Source organism: Natrix helvetica (genome assembly GCF_964273705.1).
Source record: "Natrix helvetica genome assembly, chromosome: Z".
In the NCBI taxonomy this organism is placed as follows: domain Eukaryota; kingdom Metazoa; phylum Chordata; class Lepidosauria; order Squamata; family Natricidae; genus Natrix; species Natrix helvetica.
Genome location: NC_138554.1, coordinates 63,270,878 through 63,295,322, shown reverse-complemented (window position 1 = coordinate 63,295,322; position 24,445 = coordinate 63,270,878). Strand labels below are relative to the sequence as shown.

General features: G+C 42.2%; 1 protein-coding gene across 3 annotated transcripts in view; it reads right to left on the bottom strand.

Annotated features, from left to right (window-relative positions):
- GRB10 (growth factor receptor bound protein 10) overlaps positions 1-24,445 on the bottom strand; it is a 168,735-nt gene that overhangs the window by 87,410 nt on the left and 56,880 nt on the right. For all 3 annotated transcript variants that reach the window (XM_081971040.1, XM_081971042.1, XM_081971041.1), the window contains one exon: positions 12,735-12,831. In XM_081971040.1, the coding sequence (XP_081827166.1) occupies positions 12,735-12,831 (97 nt within the window). The remainder of the gene's footprint in view (positions 1-12,734; positions 12,832-24,445) is intronic.

Genomic DNA, 24,445 nt, shown 5'->3' with positions numbered 1-24,445 from the left:
CACACTACTTTCTCTTCGCCCCGAGACACTGTACTGGATCGGCTGCAGCCAATGCTTTGCATCATAATGGGCTCCAGGAGGAGAAGGGGGTGCCGTCTCTCCCATTGTGAAGCATGTTAAATATAAGTGTGCTGCACAAGGCGCTGCAAGAACAATGAGCAGGCGATGGAGGCAGCAAGAGTGGCAGCATCAGCCGCAGCTGGGCTAGGCCAGTGTCTTGGGGCAGAGAAGAAGTTGCATGTCTTCCCGAGGAACCGAGGTGCATGCAGCACCAACAAGGGGCAGAAGAAGAGGCAAATACAGGGGGGCTTCGCTCATGCTCTAGAATATAGAGTGAGTCTCCCTCCGCCACCGTCAGCCTTAACTTCTCAGGCAAGGAGTAGAGATATAAAAAACTGAGAAAGGTGGTTATGTTCTCAGTCAAAGAAGGAAAATTGAACAGCTGTTGGAGAGATACAACATGAAGGATTGTAATTCTGCACAGATTTTCACAACTATTTGGTGAGAACAAAAATGAAACATGTGATCAAAAATATATCAGCTTGCAATAGGGATGTTGTTATATCTGTCACAGAGATCAAGACCAGACATAGTTGTACAGTAAGCATATTAAGTCCTTTTACTGCTGTACCAACACAATTGCATTGGATGGGTGTAAAAATGATTCTCAGGTATTTGAAGGGAACTGTGAATTTGGGTCTTCAAATACAGATCTCTGAAGAATTAAAATTGAAATGTTATGTTGACAATGATTATGCCATTGATGAAAAAACCAGAAAGTCCAATTCTGGGATTGTGGTATTATTTGGAGGGGCTTTAATTGGTTGGAAGTCCAGAAAACAAACAACTGTAGTCATTTCTATGGCAGAGGCAGAATTTATCTGAACTCTATCTGATTTTTTCAGAGGTAACTTGGTACGTGCAGCTTTTAAAGTATTTAAACGTAAAAGTAAATGAAGCTGTAGCTCTGTTTGAGATTAATGCTGCTTGCATAAAAATGGCAACAGGTGACAGAGTAAAGAATAGAAGCAAGCATGTGGATATTAAACATTGTAATGTAAGAGAAGCCACCAAATGTAAATTAATCAGCTTGCTTCACTGTTCTTCAGAAGACAATCTGGCAGATATAATGACCACGCCATTGGATGGAGTGCACCATGGGAAGAATATTATGTCTATTCCAGTCATAAAGGGAGGAGTGTTAGTGTGTAAGAAATTATGACCTGCGAACGTCATAACTACAAGACAGCCAACGGGAACTGTTTGGTGACTAAGAAACAGGATCTGTTATGACCCATGGGAGACAGCTCGGAGTCTGGGCGTGGTTTAGTTTGATTGATCTCTGTGTGTGTGAGAGAGAGAGAGAGAGAGAGAGAGAGATGGTTTGTCCTTGCATTATTGATTATGTGCTTCTGTGATTTCTGGTTCTGGCTTCTGCTACATGGGTACTTATACCTGCATCATGCTTTATATTGTTGTATATACACAAGTTTCTTTTATAAATTAGTCCTGCTGAATTGTTTACTTGTGTGCTGGTTGGATTGCTTCAAACTCTAACACTACTGATTAATTGTTCTGTCAGGAAATTTCTCCTTAGTTCTAGGTTGGTTCTCTCCTTCATTAGTTTCCATTCATTGCTTTTTGTTCTGCCGCCAGTGCTTTTGAAAATAGGTTGACTCCCTATTCTTTGCAGCAACCCCTGAGATATTGGAAGACTGTTATCATGTCACTCCTAGTCCTTCCCCGCCCCCTTACTATCCTTATTCCTGCAACCATTCATCATATGTTTTAGCCCTCAGTTCCTTAATCATCTTTATTGCTCTTCCTTGCAGTCTTTCTAGAGTCTCAACATCTGTTTTACATTATGGCAACCAAGACTGAAGACAGTATTCCAAGTATGCTCTTAGCAAGGTATTATAAAATGGTACTAACATTCATGTACTCGTTTCTATCCCTCTGTTAATGCAGTCTAGGACTGTACTGGCTTTTTTGACAGCTGCAGCACACTTCTGGATCATATTTAAGTGATTGTTCACTAGTACTCCAAGATCCCTTTCACCGTTACTACTACTGAGCCAGGAACCACCTATTCCAGCGATGGCAAACCTTTTTTGGCTCACGTGCCATAAGTGGGGGGAGCGCAGAGGGGTCATGTGCGGGAGTACCGCGCCCATAATGCAACGTGCGACCACCCCAGTGAGCATGTACGCATGACAAGCACTCCCCCCATTTTTGCAGGCTTTTTTCAGCCTCTCGCCCCCCCCCCTGGAGGCCCTTCAGGCTTCAGGGACCTTCCCTGAAGCCTCTGGAGGACTAAAAATGGCCCTACAAGCAATGTCCCTGAAGGCTCTGGAGGACTAAAAACTATCCTACGAGCAAACCAGAAGTGACTTATATCATAACTCTATATATCATGTTTGCTTGTAGGATCGGTTTAAGCCCTCCGGAGGCTTCAGGGACCTTCAGGAGGCTTCCCTGAAGCATCTGGAGGACTAAAAAGGACCCTACGAGCAAACCGGAAATGACTTCCGGTTTGCTTGTAGGGTCCTTTTTAGTCCTCCGGAGGCTTCAGGGAAGCCTCCTGGAGGTCCCTGAAGCCTCCGGAGGGCTTAAACTGATCCTATGAGCAAACTGGAAGTCCATTCCTGAACTTCCGGTTTGCCCATAGGGCCATTTTTTTTGCACTCCGGAGGCTTCAAGGAAGCTCTTGAAGCCTCCGGTGGGCCTCCGGTGGGGCGGGGGAGGCTCTTTTCGCGCTCCCCAGGCTCCTATAAAGCCTCTGGGGAGGGTGGAAAATGGCTTTTAAAAAGGCTGAATTCAGCTGGCCAGCGTGCCCCTGACAAATGGCTTCACGTGCCAACTGTGGCACGCGTGCCATAGGTTTGCCATACCGGGACTATGATCTACTTTATCAAATATTTTACTGAGGTCCAAGTAAATTATGTCCAGAGCATCTCCACTTTGTCACATTGTCAAAGACTGTAGTAACATTTGTCTGGCTTTTTTTTTTTACAAACCCATGTTGACTTCTGGTTGGATAAGGTATAAAACTAAAAGCAAGCATGCATACATACATACATACATACATACATACATACATACATACATACTATAACAAACTTATACAATCCAAAAATGACAGTAGCCAAGAATAAAAAACAACAACACACAAGATAATATCTAATCACTCGCCCCCATGCCCAGCCAAACTACTAAGTCTTCAGCGCTTTCTAGAAAGCCAACCCAGTCAGAATCAATCTGATCTTGCTACTGTTACCAATCATCTGGCTCCTACAATTTAAAATTGAACATTCCCCTCCTGCCACATCTAATAGGATGGATAGGACACAAGTTTAAGATGACAACTCATAAGAGCATGTACAGAGAATGAACAAAATACCAGTGGTTGTCTTTCCATGTATGATTTACAATTCTAACTGTATTAGGACTTTTTAAATTACTCCATTCATTCTAAAATAATAGCAACAGCAGGCACATAATGGAATATTGTTGCTGTTTCAATGCATTGTGTTTTAGAAAAAAGAACATGTGGTATTACCGTGTTTCCCCGAAAATACAACCTGTCCTGAAACTAAACCCTTGCGACATTTTTCACGTGCGCAAAAATATAAGCCCACCCTCGAAAATAAACCCTCTGGACAATCCCCCCCTCCGACCAGGCAGAGCACCGCTCGCCGACCTAGCGGTATCCCGAAGGCACCAAGCTACGGGAATGAGGTGAGGGCAAAGGCGCTTGCGTTGCTTGGTGCTTTCGGGGTACCGCTAGGTCAGTCAGCGGCGCTGTGCCCAGCTGAAGAGGGGGGGTTGCTGGGCAGCTGCTCTCTTGCAAGCGGGCTCCCGAAGAGCCAGGCACAGCCTCAGGGTTGAATGGCTGTGTTGCGCTGTCGCAGCAGCAACGCAGCAGCCATGAGGTGACCAAGCTTATGAGCAGCCGCCCGGCAACCCCCCTTTCCAGCCGGGTACAGCGCCGCTGACCGACCTAGCAGTACCCGGAAGGCACCAAGCAACGCAAGCGCCTGTTCGCCGCCCTCCGCCTCCTGCGGCTCGGTGCCTTCGGAATGCCCCTAGGTGAGTGAATGGGGCTCTGCATGGCTGGAGGGGAGTTACGCAGCGGCTTTTCCTCTCCCCGCTCGCGCGAAGGGCAACCATAGAGCGTACTTCCAGAGCGGCATCCATCCTCCGTGCTTTGAAAAAAAAATACCAAGCGGCGGACGGCGCCAGCAGCACAGATGCCCTTTGCGCGAGCGGGGAGCGGAAAAGCCGCTGCGCAACTCCCCTCTCCAGCCATGCAGAGCCCCATTCACTCACCTAGGGGCATTCCGAAGGCACCGAGTCGCGGGAGGCGGAGGGCGGCGAACGGGCGCTCGCATTGCTTGGTGCCTTCCGGGTACTGCTAGGTCGGTCAGCAGCACTATACACGGCTGGAAAGGGGGGTTGCCGGGCGGCTGCTCATAAGCTTGGTCACCTCATGGCTGCTGTGTTGCTGCTGCGACAGCGCAACACAGCCATTCGACCCTGAGGCTGTGCCCGGCTCTTCGGGAACCCAGTCACAAGGGAGCAGCCGCCGGGCAACCCAAAAATAATAAGCCCTCCCCTTTAATAAGCCCAAGGCCATATTTCGTGGGTCAAAAAAATATAAGACCCTGGCGTATTTTCGGGGAAACATGGTATCTTCTCCATCTGCTTTCTTTCTGGTTACCACCACTATCTCACAATAAAAAAAACTTTAAAAGCTAAAATTAAAATCTATTTTCTTATATTGTAAGTATATTATTATTGATAATAATGTCTATGTATAAACAGATATCAGGGCAATAACAAGCTAGTTTAAAGATTTTATATGGGGTATTTCTCAATCTACAATGCCCATTAAGAAGTGAAAAATCAAATCAACAGAACTAGATACCTATCTAAAAATGATCTGCTACAGGACAGACTCCAGTAAAAAAAAAAAAAACCTAAATAACACTTGTGGTTGGCATAGACATTTGCCAGTTCAAACTTCACAAGTATATTGTGGCAGATCCCAAATTATTCTAAAATCTACATCATAATTTATAAGTAATGTCAATATTGCTTTTAAACAAAGGAACTCCCTTCAAAATCACAAAAATCACAAGCCAGAATTGCTATTTCAGTCATGTCTGATATGCTCTGTAATCAGATCTCTAAGTCTGTTTCCTTTTCAGGGACAGTCACTTCTCACTACTGACATTTGGGTTCTTTCAGCTTTCTCAGTATTAACCCTAATTGGTTTGTTTACTTTTTTAATTCAATGCTCTCCTCAAACAGACTTCTTTGTCTGAAGTACATCAGCTCATAATAGAATATTGTGATGAAAAGAGAATGGCAAAAGTTAACTATTAACACTTTTTTCCAATCAGAGCATCCACAGTGGATATTTTTAGTACTCCTGCTGGCCAAAGGACACTGCAGATTCAACTGTATTTAAACTGAAAGCCAACAGTTTTAATATATAGCTGACCTACAGGATATTGGAACCATGTACCATTGTTAGTTGTTTCAATTGCCTTTGTCCATTGTCTAGAAAACTCCCCACTCCAACCTTGATGCGTCTACATAGGCTTTCTGTTGCCAATTACAATAATTTAAAGCCCACCATGGACAAGATCAGGGGGATAGATAGGTCCTCAAACCAGAACACCCAGTACCAACTAGATACAAACACCAGAATCAGTCTCTGAAGACAGGAACCCCACAGTTTCCACCCATCGTGCGTTGGAAAATAGATTGACCCCCTCTTCTTTGTGTGAAGTAAATATTTGCACTTTCCCTTCCCACTGATCTTACAATTTGTAATTTGCAAATTATTTATATATGAAGTTACAATTCTGTATATTTCTTCCAACACTAAAATGTATGTTGTAATGGTTAATCTTTATCATGACACTATTTGGCTAGATCATAACCAAAAACCACCAGATGGCACTGGTTCCTTTAAAACAAAAAGACTGCACCCCTCCCCATACTATCTATAATTAAAAACCAAGCAATTTTCACTTAACTTTTCATAATTAGCTAAGGTTATGTTGAAACTAATCTTCATTAAATACTATAAATTAATTTAGGGGCATTATACTGAAAATTACTTAATCGGTCTTGCATTTACCAAACGTTACGAGAAACTAAGTTACTGAAACTCTGTACAATATAGTAAGATTTACTAAGCTGTGCAAGATAACTAAAATTACATACTGTAAGTAAAAAAAATAAACCTGAGAATTTTTGACAAATTTATAAAAGTGATAATTTAGAATGTTTTACCTATACTTTATCTGCATTATTAATGCATTGCTAATTCAAATATACCCAATGTAACCATTAGCAGAAATAGCGTGCAAAAGAGGAAATGTCCTGAAATTCAAGTACCATCAGCTGATTGTCATTAAACTAAATTTCCTACAAACTACACAAAAATGGTTTCTAGGTTCTTCAGTTCAAATATAGACTGGTGAACCTTATGATACAAAAATCCATTGTAATGAATTCTATCCTTAGATGTGCCATTAAAACATATGATGTGCCATCTAAATCTGTACAGAGCAAAGTCTTATATGTGGAGAGTATTTGGGTAGAGAATATCAGAAATAATTGATGTCCTGGAGAAGCTCGTTTTGATTCATCAGAAGCAATTGTTAAATTTTCAGCAATGTTGCAATCAGTTGTTAAAAACAGACACTATTAAACTTAATACTACATACAGCCATTGAAATATACATCTCAACCATCTTCCTTCAAAGCTTGTCAACTTCTAGAGAGTGAAATGGGGAAGTAAGAAGTAAGAGGAGGTGTGCATATGCAGAGAAGAGCATACAACATCACATGGGCCAGTTATGTTGTCAGTGTAGCTCAAAAAAAGAAGTCTTCTTGATGACAGGCAAGGCTTTCATTGTTATTTGATTATTAACTCTTCTCACCACCACCCCTCTATGACCTTACATCTGCCAAGCTCACTTCAGGTTAATCTGCTTCTCTTTTCTGTACTTAAGAATCACTGTTTGCAGGTAGAAAATAATTTTAAAATAACTCTTGAAAACTGTGTTTTTATCAATGAATCCTTAGTTCAGTGGCCTTTGTTTTTTAGAATTCTGTTTAGTGATTCTGAGGCTGTTTAACTAGAATTAATGTTGAAATGTTGAAATCAGCACATTAATCATTCACAAAGTACTATACTATATTTTGAAGTTTTTCATGCCAAAGGATTGTAAAAATAAAATAAAATAAAATATAATTGGGTCTAAGTCAAATGCAATTACATCAATATTTAAATATTTGTGTAATATAAATATACAAACACATAATTACACATTTGATATATAATTAAATCATGTTGTAAGTGGAATTTTACAATTAAAAAGTACTGTAAATTTTTATTATTTGTAAAACTTATAATAAACTTACATATATATGTGGGTTTATAGACATATTGTTTTTAATCTATTTTTATTATTTTTAAAACACTGGTGAAAATAAATGAAAAAGAACAAAAAAGTACAAAAATAAAATACACACTTTTTTGAAAAACTGAAGTAAAATGTTCTGCAAAATATTGGTGTATTTTAATTTATTTATTAAGTTCATATGCCCATCTCCATAATAGTGTTTTATACTTTGTATTCCATTTTCCTTACTTTGTAAGCACAAGCAGCCAATACTTACTGATTGACAATGTCTTTTTTTTAGAAAAAAAAAGAAATTAACTTAAAAAAACTAAACATACAGCATATGATCCTTGTATTTTCATATAAAAATCATATGCTGTCTATTAGTTAGATGACATAGTGCACATAAACAACTGAGTGTTAGCTAAGAATGCTCCTAATATATGAAAAAGTTATTGGATCACTCCCTATATATTGGTAGGGCCTTTTTGCTTCAGTGATATGCTTAAGACCGATTTCTAAATCTTTATTTTGTAAAAGACTATATATTTCCTTACATAAAGGAAATGAAATCTTAATAGATACAGAGAATGCCTTTGATATTTGGTTTTCTTATTTCAGGTTCTGAAAAATGCAAAATTTCAGGGGGAAAATTTCATAAAATGAATGAAATCAATCTCTGCTTTACAAAAAGCATACATAATGGTTAAGGAAGATCTTTAAAACTGTAAAATGAAGGGATGCCCATTGTCCATTCTCTTGTTTATTCTGATTCTGAAAATACTGAATTAGAGTTATAAGACAAAATTTGGGAGTAAAGATAAAAAAGAAATTAAGAAATTAAGGGCTTTTGCAGATGACTTGGTGTTTATTCTGGAAGATCCTTTAAAGGAATAATATTAACGGGGAAATTAAAAGAATCTGTTCCATTTGCAATTAATGATTAATAAACAAGAAACAGATGTTCACCAAAAAATGAAAATAGATTAAACAGAACTGATGATTGAAACAGGTTTTAAGAATGAAAAGAAGGCATAGTGCTTGGGTATCACTGAGAGATATATATGGTATGTTATTTCATAATAATTATTTCTATAATAATAATTTATTATCTTAATTAATTAAGATAAGGAATGAAATTTTAAAAAGGTATTTTAAGATGGGAGAAATTACAATTGTCATTTTGAGGAGAATTGCTGTGATAAAATTAAAAATTTTAAGAATCATTTTTTTGTTTATTTGTTTTGACGACTCATGCACCATTTAAATAACAGCAGAAGCATTTATTGAAGTTTGTGCGAAGGGGGGGGGGAATCACAAATTAAATATAAGGTGCTACAAGATGCAAAAAAAGAGGAGGATTGAGTTTATCTGACTTGAAACTGTATTTTGCAGCTTGCTGTTTCTTTTGGATGAAAACGGGATCCTGAGAAACAAATGGCATTTGTAGTTACACTATGTCCCAAGGTTTGAGTGGCATGAGTATTTGTGGTATGGCAAATAACAAGATTAATCTGGATTTTAAAAATCATTATGTTAGCTCTATTCTGTTGAGAATATGGAATAGAAACCAACCCAGCTCTTTTCAGGCTGTGCCTGAAAACACTTCTGTAGTACTTGGCACAAGAAGCAATTTATAGCTGAGATGTAATAGGCAAACACAAATAGATAACATATGGTTAAATACTAGAATCAAGGGGAATGTAAAATAAAATCAAGAGAAGAACTAGTGGCAGAGGAATATAATTGCCAATGGTTTTCTTATTTAAAATTAATAAAAAGATTTAAAGTAAATAAAAGAATTAAGGTTTAAAACATTTTAAGTCTGGGTCTGAAATAGAACTGTGCACAAATGATGAACATGTAAATTGCCAAAATGTATAAATTTTTATTGAAATTTGAAACAGAAGAGGAATAAATGAAATAATATATGATGAAGTGAGTTAAAATATTGGTTATAATATACAGATGGAAGAATGGGAAGTTATCTACTTGAAAGGACTGAAATTTATATTATCTTAAGGAGAATTTTTATAAGCTGATGTACTCTTGGTATATGTTACCAGAAAACCTATCTAGAATATAGAAAGGCACAAATTTGTATTAGAAATGTGAACAAGAAGGGAAATTTTATGTTTGGTTTCCATTTTCCTAGAAAATTTTGAGTCCAAATTCATGCATTGATGCTGATGAATTTAAAAGATTAATATACTGTTGAATCCAGAGGATTTTTTAATATGTTTGATGGACAAACAGTGGAAAAAATGAAAGAGAATCTATATAGCTCAGGGTTGAACTGGGCTGTCTGATGCTCTCTAATCTTGCTTGCTTACAAACAATTCATTATCTGACTAGGTAACATAAGGCTGGCCCTTATTGGCCCTCCTAGAGTTTGTATGGGTATGGGTTTTTCTTTGGTAGTTCTTTCATTAGGATGTTGTTTTCTGAAACCACTGCGGAAATCTTGGATGTTTGGCACTTGGACAAATCAGCCATTATAAACACATACAGATAAACCATATTTACACGCCATTCGAGACAACAAGAAAACAGGAAGATGACAACACATTTTCTCCTGCAACCCACAATGAGTTAAGCAAAGATCAATCAGTTAAGCAAGGATTAATAAAAGAGAAAACAATACCCTAATCAAGGAACTACCAAGGAGAACATCTCACCCCCACCAACATTGGCAGGGCAAGTCACTACATTTAACTGGAAAATTCTACACTCACTAGTATTGATGAAGTTACTTAGTTGGGTAATAAACATCTGTTACCAAACCCTTAGAATACAGCAGTTGGGGGGAAAGTCATGGAATGTTGTTTTTGTATATGTTAACTGCAGCTGGTTTACTGTATGAACAAAGATGGCACTATACGCAATGGAGGAATAATTGATGAAAATGATGCAACTTGCTGAGACAGTTAAATTGATTTCTTTGAATCAAAGAAGATACAATATCTACATTTTTATAAGATTTTTGCATGAAACAGAAAAAATAATGAACTTTTGATTGATGGTTTTGATGATTGGATAGACTGGATTATAAAAACAAGAAAGATATTCGGTAACCATAGAGCAAAAAGTAAAGTTATAATTCTAACCACTGTAAATGGTAAAAGAAAATGACAGAATTGGAAAGGACCTCGGAGGACTTACAGTCCACCTCCCTCAAGGGTTGAGGAGCAGATCCTATATCATTCTGTACAAATGGCTGTTCAATCTCTGCTTAAAAATATCCAGTAATGATACATTCACAACTTCCGTAGGCAACTAATTAATTGTACTCACTGTCAGAAAATTTCTTCTTAATTCTGGATTTGCTCTCTCTTTGATAAGAGTCAGTTTGGTCTAGTGGTTAAGGCACTGGACTAGAAAGTGAGCTCAAATGAAACCATTCGAGTGACTTTGAGCCATTCTCTCTCAATCCAATTTACCTCACAGAGTTGTTGTGGGGTAAATAGGAGGAAGAACGTGAGTTAGGTTTGGTCACAGCCTTGAGATATTGGTTGATAGGTAGTGAGGTGGGTGGGTGAGTAAGTAAATAAATAAAGTGGGATATAAAGAAATGAATTAAAATAAATAAATGTACATCTGTTACCTAATTTTGCCTTGTGCTCAGGTGCTTTAGAGAATAGATTGTCTTCCTCTTCTTTGTGATAACCCTTCATATTGGAAGACTGTTATCATGTCACCTGTAGATCTTCTCTTTGTTAGACTAGATATACCCAATTCCACCAACCACATTTTATATGATTTAGCCTCCAGCTCTCTAATCATCTTTGTTGTTCATCTGCATTCTTTCTAGAATCTCAGTATCTTTCTTGTATCAGGATGCAGTATTACAAGTGTGGTCTTAGCAAAGCAGTATATAGAGGTACTAATATTTCAGATTATCAGAAGCTACTACTGGTTTTTAATTTCTATTTAAAAACCTTTAGTTAAATTACATTTAAAAATAATAGTATATTTTTAAAAAACAGATGAAGAGAGAGAAGGAGGGGGGAAGGGAGGGAGGGAGATGGAAGAAAGAGAGACAGGGGGAAGGGAGATGGGGGAGAGGGAGAGGGAGGGAGAGAGGGAGGGAGGGAGGGAGGGAGGGAGGGAGGGAGAGAGAGAGAGAGAGAGAGAGAGAGAGAGAGAGAGAGAGAGAGAGAGAGAGAGAGAGAGAGAGAGAGAGAGAGAGAGAGAGAGGGAGGGAGAGATTTGTTGGTTTTCCATTCTAGGGCTAAAAGAATGTGGGCTATAGGCAGCCAACTAGCTCCCATACCTAAGGAACAGCATCTCAACCATCCTTTTAATGCTCACATATATTGGTTTGTAGAATAGATTCTAAAATTCTGAAAGCTAGTTACATCTCTACTACCTTTGCCAAAGGTTGAAGAGAAACTTTAATCATGTAAAAGCAATTCAGAAGTTTTCTTAATTCTTCCTTTTCCTGCTCGGTAATCTATTTGTGGCAAACTGGGACAAATGGTGTAATCCATTAACTTGGGGAAATCATGAGGCCTGCCTTTCCTTTTGATGCTGTTCGGCTATTAGCTCATTGCTTTGCAACAAATGGCTATTCCCAGTTGGAATCAAAAAACATCAGCCAAAGGAAGGAAATGATGACTGCTGTGATGATAATAATAACCAGGGATCCAGGGAGGCTTCAAATACTGAAGCTTTCTAAATAGATTGTGGAAGAGGTATAGAGATTATTAAAGAACTAATAATTGATTTGACATATTTGGGAAGAGAATTATTTTCTGCTAAAGGTAATCAAAATTTCAATGAGAATAAAAATACTATAATTATCACATGATCTTATTGGCATAGTCAGCTACCACTATGTGACAATCTATTCTGTTGTATTTCATGAAATTGCTTCAATTCCATTTCATTTCACCCCATTTATTTGAACCATATAGCACTTTGGGAGTTTTTAACATCCTAACATCTCTTCGTGCATATTTCCTTTTAACATATAGTCAAAGAAATAGATAAACCCAAAGTCAGCCCTAGAAGGATACAGAATGAAATGTTTCAAATTCAGACTTGATATTGATTTGTTCTGAGCATGGCTATAAAGGTTTCAAGCTTAAACCTGGATTGTTCAACTTCAAACCTTTTGAATAAAGACAGAGCAACTGTTCTGAACTACAAAAATAGGACAATTTTGAACCCTCCTAGTTTACCACTTTCCTCAATACTTTGCCAACAGGAAAACGTTATAATGTTTAAAATTGTATGCTGTTGTTATGTTACTGTTTTTTTCTTTTCCTTATGTGCCTAATAAATATACCTGTATCTTATTTCCCTTACCTCCTTGGTGATTTAATGAAATGTGACTTGATTGTTTTTGGTATCCAGGTTCCACTAGATCTCGACCTGTATGTGCCGAAGTCTGATCAACAGGGTCCTAGAAATAAACATCAAAACAGAAGAAAAATATTACTGATCATTGCCATTCACGGTTATCACAGTATTCAAAAGTTGAAAGTGAATTTTTATTATATAAGATTCTTCGATTTTGAGGGGGACAACTTAATTTGACACAAGGTTACATGTTTAATCCTTGATAAGGTAATTACAATTCAATTTCCTATTATTCATTTTCAGTAGAGCAAACCTATCTTGTGAGACCTGGCAATTAAATTCCAGCCAAGCAAAGCCAATATGCATTAGGCTTTACTTCCCTTCAACCAAATTAATTGTTGCACAAGTATTATATTTGACTTCACATGTAAAACCTACAAACCAGAGGTGGGTTGCTGTCGGTTCGGCCCAGATCAGGAGGCTCCGCCCAGATGCTTCTGCGTTGCAAGCATTCACAAGCTAGCATGCGAGGCTGCCAGCATACCCAAACTGGTAGAGAAAAAATTGGCAACCCACCTCTGCTATAAACCTGTACAGTACATCTATAAAAATGGCAACTTAAAAACTTATAGATTAGGTTAGACATACTATTACACAAAGACATATGATAAAAAACACTCCTTTTAATAGCAAAATTGAGAATTTTGTCTTCTTTTTATGACCCTTTAATCTCTTTATTCAGGGTAGATTCTGGGCGACTGAATGGAGTTGAGTGTTTACTGGTTAGATGCCTTTCTGATGCCTATGTGGAAACTGCACCTGATATTTTCCCTTTGCCCCTTATAGAAAAGGGGCGTTGGTACTTACCTGATACGCCTCTTCTCATAGTTGGGGAGGAGTATCCAGGATGGGTTGACCTTGTCCTCTCATTGATTGGGCTGAGTCAGATAAGCTCTTTGGGCCACGCCCTGGTCGCCAGGTACCACCTAGTTATTGGCGAAGAACCTTATCCGACTCGCTGTGTCATCCACTCCAGACTTTATCTTAGTTTCAACCTTTATTTATTTCTTCAACAGAACAGCTCAACCATCAAACATAACCATGTTACATAACCATATCAGGGAGGGGCTGGATACTCCTCCCCCACTATGAGAAGAGGCATATCAGGTAAGTACCAACACCCTTTCTCCATGGTGAGGGGAGGAGTATCCAGGATGGGACGTACCAAAGCTTACACGTCCCTAGGGAGGGTTACCCATGTTAAGAGCTCGCACAAACCTTATGCCTGGTGAGGCATCACCTCCGCCAGCAACACCCTACGCCCGAATGAAGCCTCTGCAGAGGCAAAGGAGTCCAGTTTGTAGTTCCTCAAGAATGGTGAGGGGGAAGACCACGTAGCTGCCCTACAGATCTCAGTCAATGAGGCCTGGCTGACCCAGGCCGTTGAGGTGGCTGCACTTCGTGTGGAATGCGCTGTAATAGAGCTCGGTGTTTGCAGATCCCGTGCTTGGTAGGTGGTAACAATAAAGGCTCATAACCACCTGCCTATGGCGGTGGATGTCACCTTGTTCCCCAGGATCCCGGCTGGAAAGAGACAAACAGGGCTTCAGACTTCCTGTTCGGCCGAGTTCTTTTGAGGTAAATCCTCAGAGCCCTCCTTACTTTCAGGGTGTGCCACTTCCTCTCTAACGGGTGAGAGGGGTCCGGGCAGAAATTGGGCAATATCAATTCCTGCGAGCGATGGAAGCAGGAGCACACCTTAGGGATGAAGGAGGGGTCCAACCTTAGTACCACCCTGTCCTGGTGGAACACGCAGAGATCCTCCCTGGCTGACAGAGCCTGTAGTTTGGATATCTGCCTGGCTGAGGTGATGGCCACCAGAAAGGCCACTTTAAGAGTCAAAAACTTAAGAGACACAGTTCACAAGCGTTCAAAAGGAGGGCCTGTCAGAGCATCCAACACCTTATGCAAGTCCCAGGAGGGGTACCTGTGTACCCGAGGTGGCTTAAGATTGGATGCCCCCTTGAGGAATCGCCTGACCATAGGGTGATGAGTCAAGGTCTGAGACCTACCACACAGAAGTACCAATGAGATGGCCGAGATCTGTCCCCTAATCATGTTGGGAGCTAACCCTCTGTCCAGGCCCACCTGAAGGAAGTCCAAAACCTGTGGGATTGTGGCTCAAACCGGATCATGGCCCCTGGAGCTGCACCATGTTGAAAAGTCACGCCATGTAAATGCACTCCGTGGAAGGTCTGCAAGCCGTCTGAATAGTCTGTATCATCCTGAGGGAGAAGTGGCCTTCCCTCAGGATGCTTCGTTCAAATGCCAAGCGGTCAACTGAAGCCACTGAGGGTCCAGGTGCTCCAGCGATCTCTGGCTAAGGGAGATACTCTCCTGGGGAATCCTCCAGGGCCTGTCCACCGAGAGCGATTGGAGATCGGCAAACCAAGGCCTCCGGGGCCAGTGTGGGGCAATCACCACCACCTCCGCCCCCTCCCACAGGATTTTCTGTATGACATTGGGAATCAGGGGTAATGGTGGATAGGCATAGAGAAGCCCCCGGGGCTATGGGCATAGGAGAGAGTCCACCCCCCATGTCTGATACCTGGAATAAAACCTCGGGAGCTGGGCATTGAGAGCGGTGGCAAATAGGTCAACCTCCGGGCGTCCGAAGTGCCTTGCCACTTCCTCGAATATCGACGGCTGCAGCCTCCACTCTGAATTGTCCACCTCGATCTCACTGAGCCAGTTGGCTCTGATGTTGTCCATCCCCGCTATATGTTCCGCAATGACAGAAGGTTCCTTTCGGCCCACTGCCCCAGTCGTTGGCCTCCTTCATGAGAGCCTTCAATCTGGTGTCGCCCCCTGTCCATTTATATGAGCCTTGGTGATGATGTTGTCTGTGAGGACTAAGATGTTGCTGCCCCTGACAAGGTGACGAAATTGAAGGAGGGCCCGGCGGACCACGCTGAGCTACAACCAGTTTATGTTGTGAGTCAGTTCCGCCTGGTTCCATTGTCCTTGCGCCATCTGAGCACGCAGATGGATGCCCCATCTGAACAGGCTTGCATCCGTTGTTACCGTCACCCTGTCTGGTATTCTGAAGATCTCGCCCTTGGAGATTGCCGGGGACGTCCACCAAGTCAATGAGTGGGATACTTCTGTGGGCAGAACCTTGGTCTGGGAGCAGCTCATGTACCTTCGCTGGAAAGGCAAAAGGAAGCATTGGAGGTCTCTGGTGTGGAACCAAGCCTAAGGGACAATGCCAATGGCAGACACCATGGTGCCAAGCAGCTTGGATAGTGTGGCTAAGGATACCCTACGCTCCCTGGCTACCTGAGCGGCTAGCTGCCTATGAGAGAGCTGTCTTTCTGATGACAGAGAAACCATGCTTGCCTCTGTATCTATCAGGGCTCCTAGGTGGACCACACTAGTGGAGGTGTGAAGGTGGCTTTTGGCCAGGTTTACCGAAAACCCGTGGTCTCTCAGGACTGCCATAGTAGTGTCTAAATCCCATAGTGCACCCTTGAAGGAGGATGACTGCAACAGCAGGTCATCTAAATAACACTGAATTTGAACAGGAACCTGCCTCAGGTAAGCTGCCAATGCCGCCATTACCTTCGTGAAAACTCGAGGGGCGGACAACAACTCGAAAGGCAGGGCTTGATACTGGAAGTGGTGCCCTAAGTAGAAGAACCTGAGATGTTTACGGTGTTCTGGGGTTATGGGTATATGCAGGTAAGCCTCTGTGAGGTCTATGGAGGTGAGAAAATCTTCCTGCCTAATCCCTTCCAGGATGGAATGCAGTGAATGCATCTTAAACCTCCGATAGTGAATGAAACGGTTCAGGCGTTTCAAGTCAAGAATCGCTCTCCAGCCGCCCGAGGCCTTAGGAATTACAAAGAGAAGGCACTCTAGAGGCACTGGCTGGATGGCCTCTTGTATCAGCAATCTCTGGGTTGGGTTGCTTGAGACAGAGCAGCTCCGAAAGGAACTCGGGGGGTTGGAGAGGAACTCGAGTGAGAGACCATACTTGTCGGAGGAGGTGAAGTCTCAGCGGTCGGTGAAGTACACCAAGCACCCCCCAAAGGGAGGTGAGCTAGGTCTAGGTCTAGTTCTTGCAGAAGGAGATCCCGCTGCCACCGCCTCCACGCCTTCGAAAGGGCCTCTTCTGCTGCCTACCCCTCTGCTGTCTATCTGGGTATCTCTGCCTGGATGAAAAATTTCCCTGGTACTGCCTGGGGCCCGAGTAACCAAACTCCAACTGCCTGAAGGAATCCTGACCCTGGAAGGAGGAGCCGAAATCCTGCCCCCGGAAGTTGGGGCCTCTAGGGTATGGCGCTGCCCTGAAGTTGGACTTCTTGTGAACAGTGGGGAGCACCTTCCGCTTGTCCTTGTTCTCTACCAGGAATGGGTCAAGGGCTGCTCCAAAGAGGGATTCTCCCATGAAGGGGGGCGATGCCAGGTGCCATTTGTGGCATACATCCGCTTGCCACTGCTTCAGCCAAAGCAGCCTTCGAGATGCCACAGATGAGGCGATCGCTTTGGAGGCAAACCTGGCTAAGGCAGCATCTGAGGAGAATTGGGTGGCGGCCACCAGCTTGTGGATGTCTTGGTGGGCCCTGACATCCAAAATGGGGATTCGCTGCTGCAGGTCTTGCAACCACAACAGAGAAGAGCGGTTGAAGAAGGAGGTGGTTGTCAGGGGAAAAAACACCCTGTTAGAGACCGATGGACCGTGGCTGATTCCCTTCTGCATATCTTTTGAGATATTGAGAAAAATAAGTCTTTAAAAGTATTCTAATTAATAAACAAACTTTAATAATAAAATAAAACAGAAAATAACTAATTAGTTACATTTTGATAATGAAAGCTTCGTCAGCCAAAAGTTGGCTGGCGAACAAAGAAGAGAGGAATTTGGAATGTGTAACGCGTGCGCAATAAATCACTTTCAGATAAGAACCCTTTTTTTGTTTTATGACCTGCGCAATAAAGCTTTCTTAGTTTAACTCTTGAGTGTCAATTCAGGCAGTTCAGGCCTAGCAAACTTTTTAACATCGTGACACCCCTTCTTTTGCTAGTCTGGGCTGACGTCATCAAATCATCAATTAAGGCACATCTTCTTTCGCAGATACTCGTGTTGATTTGCGGCAAGTGGTTTGTTAAGCATGTCTGCGATCTGATCATGTGTAGAAACATATTGCAATTTAACAAAACCTTGCTTAACTAATTGCTTTGTGTTTTGATAACGAATGTCAATGTGTCTGGACCTAGAACCTGTGAAATGTGACTCAGAAATATAAACAACAGATACATTATCTTCCATCACGGTGATTGGTCGAATCGGACGTGTCCAGATATCTGTGATTAAAGCATCAAACCACGTTAGAGAATTACAAGCATCTGAAACACAAGCATATTCAGCTTCAGTAGATGAACATGAAACAAAACTCTGTTTTCTCACTTGCCAGTAAACAGGACAACCATTTAGGAACATCATGTAACCAGAAGTGCTTTTGCGTGACTTCTTGTCGCTCGCCCAGTCGGCGTCGGCAAAACAAATCAGCTTTGGTTGATCAGTGTGTGTTGGTTCTAGCAATAACTTCATGTGCTTAGTGTGTTTTAGGTATTTCAACAACTTCTTAATGCATGACCAATGAAATTGTGTTGCCTTACCTACGTGTCGTGATAAAAGATTAACACTAAGTGCGATGTCAGGTCTGGTCCAACTACTAATGTATAATAGTGAACCAATGACTGAACGATAGAGTGTTTGATCCTCGAACTCAGGACTTGGTTCATGTGTTAAGTTGTGAAAATCTGTTTGCATGGGTGTCTTTGTTGTGCTAGCATCTTTCATGTTGCAATGATGTAGAATGTGGTCAATTTTCTCTTCTTGTGAAAGACTAAACCCCTTCTGTGTCTTTTCAATTTGAACACCTAAATAAGTGCTAATGTGTCCTAAAGATTTTAGTGTGAAGTATCTCTGCAAACTTTTAGCAAAAATCTCACTCATTTTCTTATTTGGACCAATATAAACAATATCATCAACATAAACAAGAATTATCTCATATGCATTGTTAGATCTTTTTGTGAACACGCATTCATCAGTTTCGGACTTAATAAAGCCCATTGAATTTAGTTTGTCAGTAAGACATAAATACCACATTAAACCTGACTGTTTCAGACCATAAAGACTTTTGTTCAGGAACCAGGTATCCCCTTCTTGCTTTCGGAATCCTGGAGGGCTTCTCACGTAGATCTCTTCATCTAGGTCTGCATGTAGATAAGCTGTGTCCACATCAAATTGAAAAACTTCTAAACCAAGAATAGTTGCAGTGGTTAAAGCAATTTTTACACTTTCAGTTCTGACTGTTGGTGAGTAAGTGTTTGTGTAGTCCTCAGGATAACGTTGAGCGAAACCCTGAGCTACCAGTCTGGCTTTGTATAAAGACTCACCATTTGGTTTCTTCTTGATTCTGTAGACCCATCGGGTGCCAATGACTTTCTTGTTTGCTGGAGGTTTTGCAGGTGTGAATACATTAAGTTTCTTCAAACTGTCCATTTCATCCTGCATTGCATCATACCACTTGTCTTGTTCTGAATCAGGAAGCTGTTTGATTTGTGTGAATGTCTCTGGAGGAAGAGTAACGTTGCAAATCAAAGGTAATGGTGATTTTGTCAGTTGCCATGAATAACGTTGTGGAGGGATTCCTTTTGTGGCCCTCTTGGAGCGTCTAGGAACAACAGACCAGTCTTCTTCTTCTTCTTCATCATCATCCTCGTCCTCACGTTCGTCGCTAGCATCAGCATCCGCGGCTTGAGAAGACGGAACATCAGGTTGTGAAGAACTGGTAGAAGGAATATCTGCCTGCGAATTGTCATCAGGCTGCGTGGCATCTGGAACACCATCTCTAGGAAAATAAACTTCAGGATCATTGGAATGAATCCTGGACCAGTCAATATCTTCCTCAAAATTAGCAGATTGTGAAATGACAATCACATGTTTAGTATCAATGAATTTGTACCATTTTGAATTATCATCAATACCCATAAATCTTAGTCTCTTTGGTCCTTGAGTTATAGGAGTGTTTACCATAGCATATGAACCAAAAATATGGAGGTTCTTGAGATTAGGCTTGTAGCCATACAGCATGTAGAAAGGAGTTTGATTGATTACACTGCTCCAAGTACGGTTGACAATGTAATTTGCATATTTGATTGCTTCACCCCAGTATGCGATACTGAGATTGGCATCTTCTAGAAGACAACGCATCATGGTTTGTAGAACCCCTTGTCTTCTTTCTACGACTCCGTTATGAGCCGGTGTATATGGAGCAGATGTCTGATGAAGAATTCCATTCTTACGCATCCAGTCCTGGAAACGCTGAGACATGAATTCTGCACCACGGTCACTCTGGATTCTGGCGATGCGAACTTGGTATTGTGTAGAAACAAATGCTGCAAAGTCTTTAAAGATCTGAAAGGTCTCAGATTTCTCTCTCATAGGATATACAAATCCATATCTAGAATGATTATCTACAATTGTTAAAAAATACTTTCTGCCACCAAGTGTTGGTGGGAAAGGACCCACTATGTCAGTGTGTACCAAATCAAAAATGCGTGTTGACCGGCGTGTAGCGTGTTTGGGAATTGCAGCCGCCTTGGATTTAGCCTTTTTGCAAACCGCACAATCCAAAAACACCTTACACCCCTTTAGATCCAAACCTTTTGCGAACTCCGGCATCTTTCTAAGAACACGGAAACTGGCATGCCCCAATCTTCTGTGCCACTTGTGAATACACCTGGAATGCAAAGGTTTACCAGTTAGTGAATTCTCAACATTAACAGTTTCATGAGGACCCTCAGGCTTGCTTTGAGCAATCTGTTTCTGTTTTCTTTGTTTGTTGGCTTTAGGAGCCTTTGGCACAGTAACGCTTTCTCTCTCTGGGACAACTCTCTCTGGGTTTGCGTTGTGCCTTTTTGGAGTTTGCATACTTGCCTGTGCTTGCCCTTTAGGCTTTGGCTTTAAGTAATAAACACCACCAATCAGCATGGTTTCAGCAACAATATCACCATCTTTAACTAAGTAACTTGCTTTTTCGAGGTGGTGAACCTGGAACTTTAACTCTCTAGACAAGTGACTTTGACTAAGCAAATTACTGGTTGCTGAAGGTATGTAATAAACATCAGGGATGTGTGTATCGAGCTCTTCAATGTAAACAGTTCCTTTTCCCATAACCTTGCAAGTGTGGTTGGTGAAGGAATACAGTTCTCGATACTCGGGCTCTGGTTCGCCCATCTCTGTGAAAAGTTCCCTTCTGTGGGTAACGTGCACAGCTGCTCCACTATCTAAAGTCCACAAAAGACGTCTGTCGAACTTTGGATCAGGTTGTGGAACGTTGGTTATGGCCAGTGTTGCAAGCGGAGCTTGTGGATCACGCCTTGGACCACGACGACCTTGTCTTCCGCCTCTACCTCTGCCTCTGGAATCTGTTCCTCTGGGCTGGTACGTGGCGGGAGCTGGAACTCGTTGGGGACAATCCCGGGTGTCATGTCCCACACGGTTGCAGGTGTAGCATTTTGGCATCCTTGGAGCGTAGCCTCTTCCTCGGAAGGGACGTCTGGCTGGAGCCTTTGGTGCTGGAGGCCGTTGCAGATGTGGGGTAGCTAACCTGATAGCTTCGTCTTCCACTAAAAGTCTGCAAACGTGGTTAACTGTGCGTTGAGCAATAGGCACGTAGTTAATCTTTGCAACAGCATCTTTCCATTCATAATTCAATGAGTTAATGATGATGCTAATCATTTGGATATCATCGATTACATGGCCATTTTGTCTCAATTCACTTCTCATTCTTTTCAGTTTGGTCAAATGTCCACCAATTCGTTCACCAGGTTTCAACTTCGAACCATGGAACTCAGACATGAGCAAACATGAGGATTCAATTGAAACGGGCCTGTAGCAATCTTCCAAAATAGCCCATATTTCTTGGGCAGTTGCATCAGGTGGAAAGATACCTTGGATCTCAATTTCCATTGACATGAGTAAAGTCGTGATTGCTCTGTTTTCAAGGTTTCTTATTGCAGGTGTCCAGGGTTGACGGGGAGGATCAAAAACCATGGAATATGTGCCTTCTCTTCGAAGCAAGAGCGCAATTTCACTGACCCAGGCTTTATAATTCTCTCCTGACTCCTTTAATTTGGACTCACCAGTCAAGGGGGTGACTGTGAATACCTGCTGAGGAACAATTTGTTGCTCTGGTTGCAAAGCTGGTTGTTGAACCAGGGGATGCTGGGGTTGCATCATTGGCCTTTGCGTGGCAACATCAAATTGGCTTCCTCGAATTCGCCTTTGGCTTTGCCTTATTCCATCTAGGGAGAATTCCACACCGCCAGGGGGTATTGAAGACTTAACCTTTGGAGACAAAGTTTTGGCTTCTAAAGGACTCATAGACATATCTCTGAAAATCTGGTCCAATTGCTTAATCTTTTGCTGTAATAATTTTTCTCCGCCAGCAGATGGCAGTGCAGCTTCACTTTTTGGCTGCCTCTCCTTTCTATACGTATGCTGAAGTTCGGTTGACTCAAAGGGACCACGTGACCTCGGTGACGTGTACATGTCTCTTTGTTCTAATTGACCAATGAACTCTGTGGGGTGTGTCTTAGGCTGTTGTTTTGAAGAAGACAAGATGGCGTCCTCAGACATTTTGGGAGTGGGGGAGCTTCTTCTACTTCGCCTTATCTCCTCAAAACACACTCTCGCCTCCCTAACATATCTTTCTAAACGTTCTATTTGATCAAGATAGCTTTGCATTTCTTGCTCACCATCTGGGGGAATTTCATAAAATCTGCTTTCTGCGTGGGAGGAATTTTCCTCTGCCGGCAGTTGCCGTTTAGACTTTTGCCGTTCATTAATTGTATCTTGATAATGAGGGACATTTACTGACCTCAGTCCGTAGATCTTGCCTTCTGTAACTCCTTCCCCCATTTCTGGCTCAGCACCTTGTTGCTCCTGGAATACGTTTTGATCTTGCTTCTCTGTGTCCGAGGGAGCCTCTTTGTCAGAGGAAGCTGATTCATCTGTGTTCGCCCCATCTTTCTTTTTCTTTCTCTTCTTCGACATGGCTAATTAGCCTTAGTCGGTTATCTTTAGATAGCATGAAGGGAAAATACAGCCATAAATTGTAGTCATCTCAGCTTGTATCATCAAAAGCCAAAACTCTGCTACCAAGTTGTCAACCATCCTCTGCTACCAAGTTGTCAGGGGAAAAAACACCCTGTTAGAGACCGATGGACCGTGGCTGATTCCCTTCTGCATATCTTTTGAGATATTGAGAAAAATAAGTCTTTAAAAGTATTCTAATTAATAAACAAACTTTAATAATAAAATAAAACAGAAAATAACTAATTAGTTACATTTTGATAATGAAAGCTTCGTCAGCCAAAAGTTGGCTGGCGAACAAAGAAGAGAGGAATTTGGAATGTGTAACGCGTGCGCAATAAATCACTTTCAGATAAGAACCCTTTTTTTGTTTTATGACCTGCGCAATAAAGCTTTCTTAGTTTAACTCTTGAGTGTCAATTCAGGCAGTTCAGGCCTAGCAAACTTTTTAACATCGTGACAGTGGTGGTGGCTGCTCTCACTGCCCAGGCCGCTGCTTGATGCGTCCTCTGTAAGGTGAGGTCAGCTTTTTTGTCTTCCACCTTGAGGGCACCCTCTGGTTCCCATGGCATGTTAGTAGGCATAGGCAGGGCCATGACAGGCATGTCGATGGTGAGTTGTGAAAGCACCTGGGCCATGTCCCTGTCCACGTTGAAGAAGGTCTTGTCCGTGGAAGTGGGCATGGGGCCTGGCATGGGAGAGGCCCATTGCTACTTGATCATGTCTAGGAAAGACTTGGTTGTGGGCACTGTGTCTACTTCGATGGCCTGCTCCTCAAAAATGTTTTCCGCTGAAAACCCCTGGGGTTGTACAGGGCTTTTATTGGCCTGTTGTCAAGCTTGGCAGATGTCTTGGCCTTGAACAGAGGGATTTGTACAGAGAGGGCTGGAACAATCCGGAAAAGGTAGGTTTGGGAGGAGGCATGCATTTGTCCTCAGAGAGTCTATCCTCTCTGATTTCGCCCTCTTTGGAATCCGAATCACTGTCCCCCTGGGAGGAGGCAGGTGATTCTGGAAAAACTTCCACCTGAGTCTCTAGCCATTCCGAGACCCTAGGTACGGGGCTGCCTGGGGCTGCATCTGTAGCTGCTGAAAGGTTGCTGCCATGCACTGCTGGAAGACCCGCATCATCATATCCTGAAAGTTGGGCATCCCTGATGTGGGTGGTATTCCCGCCCCTGTGCCAGCAGGTGTGGACGGGAAGGGCTGTGGTGAGGGTCCCGCTGCTGTGGGGTGTGGGGGTGATTGCCATCCTTGTGCAGCCCCCCAGATGCCCGAAGTATCAAAGGGAATCCTCACCTGGGGGGGGGGGGTTTCCCCATCTGCAGTCCTGCCAGGAGAAAGAATCCCTGGAAATCCTTCCCCAGGTTCCTAGCCAGGTGTAGCCCTCTTGCTGCTGGCCTTGTGGCAAATGCGCTCCAAAGCTCGGTGTCTCCGCCTTTCATATTTGGAGCCAGACTTTGGGGGCTTGGAGCTGCAGCCTGCCTCTTTGGCCACCTTGGAGGTGACGTGCTTTCTCTTTGCCTTTGCCTCCTCCTCTCCCCTCAGCAGCC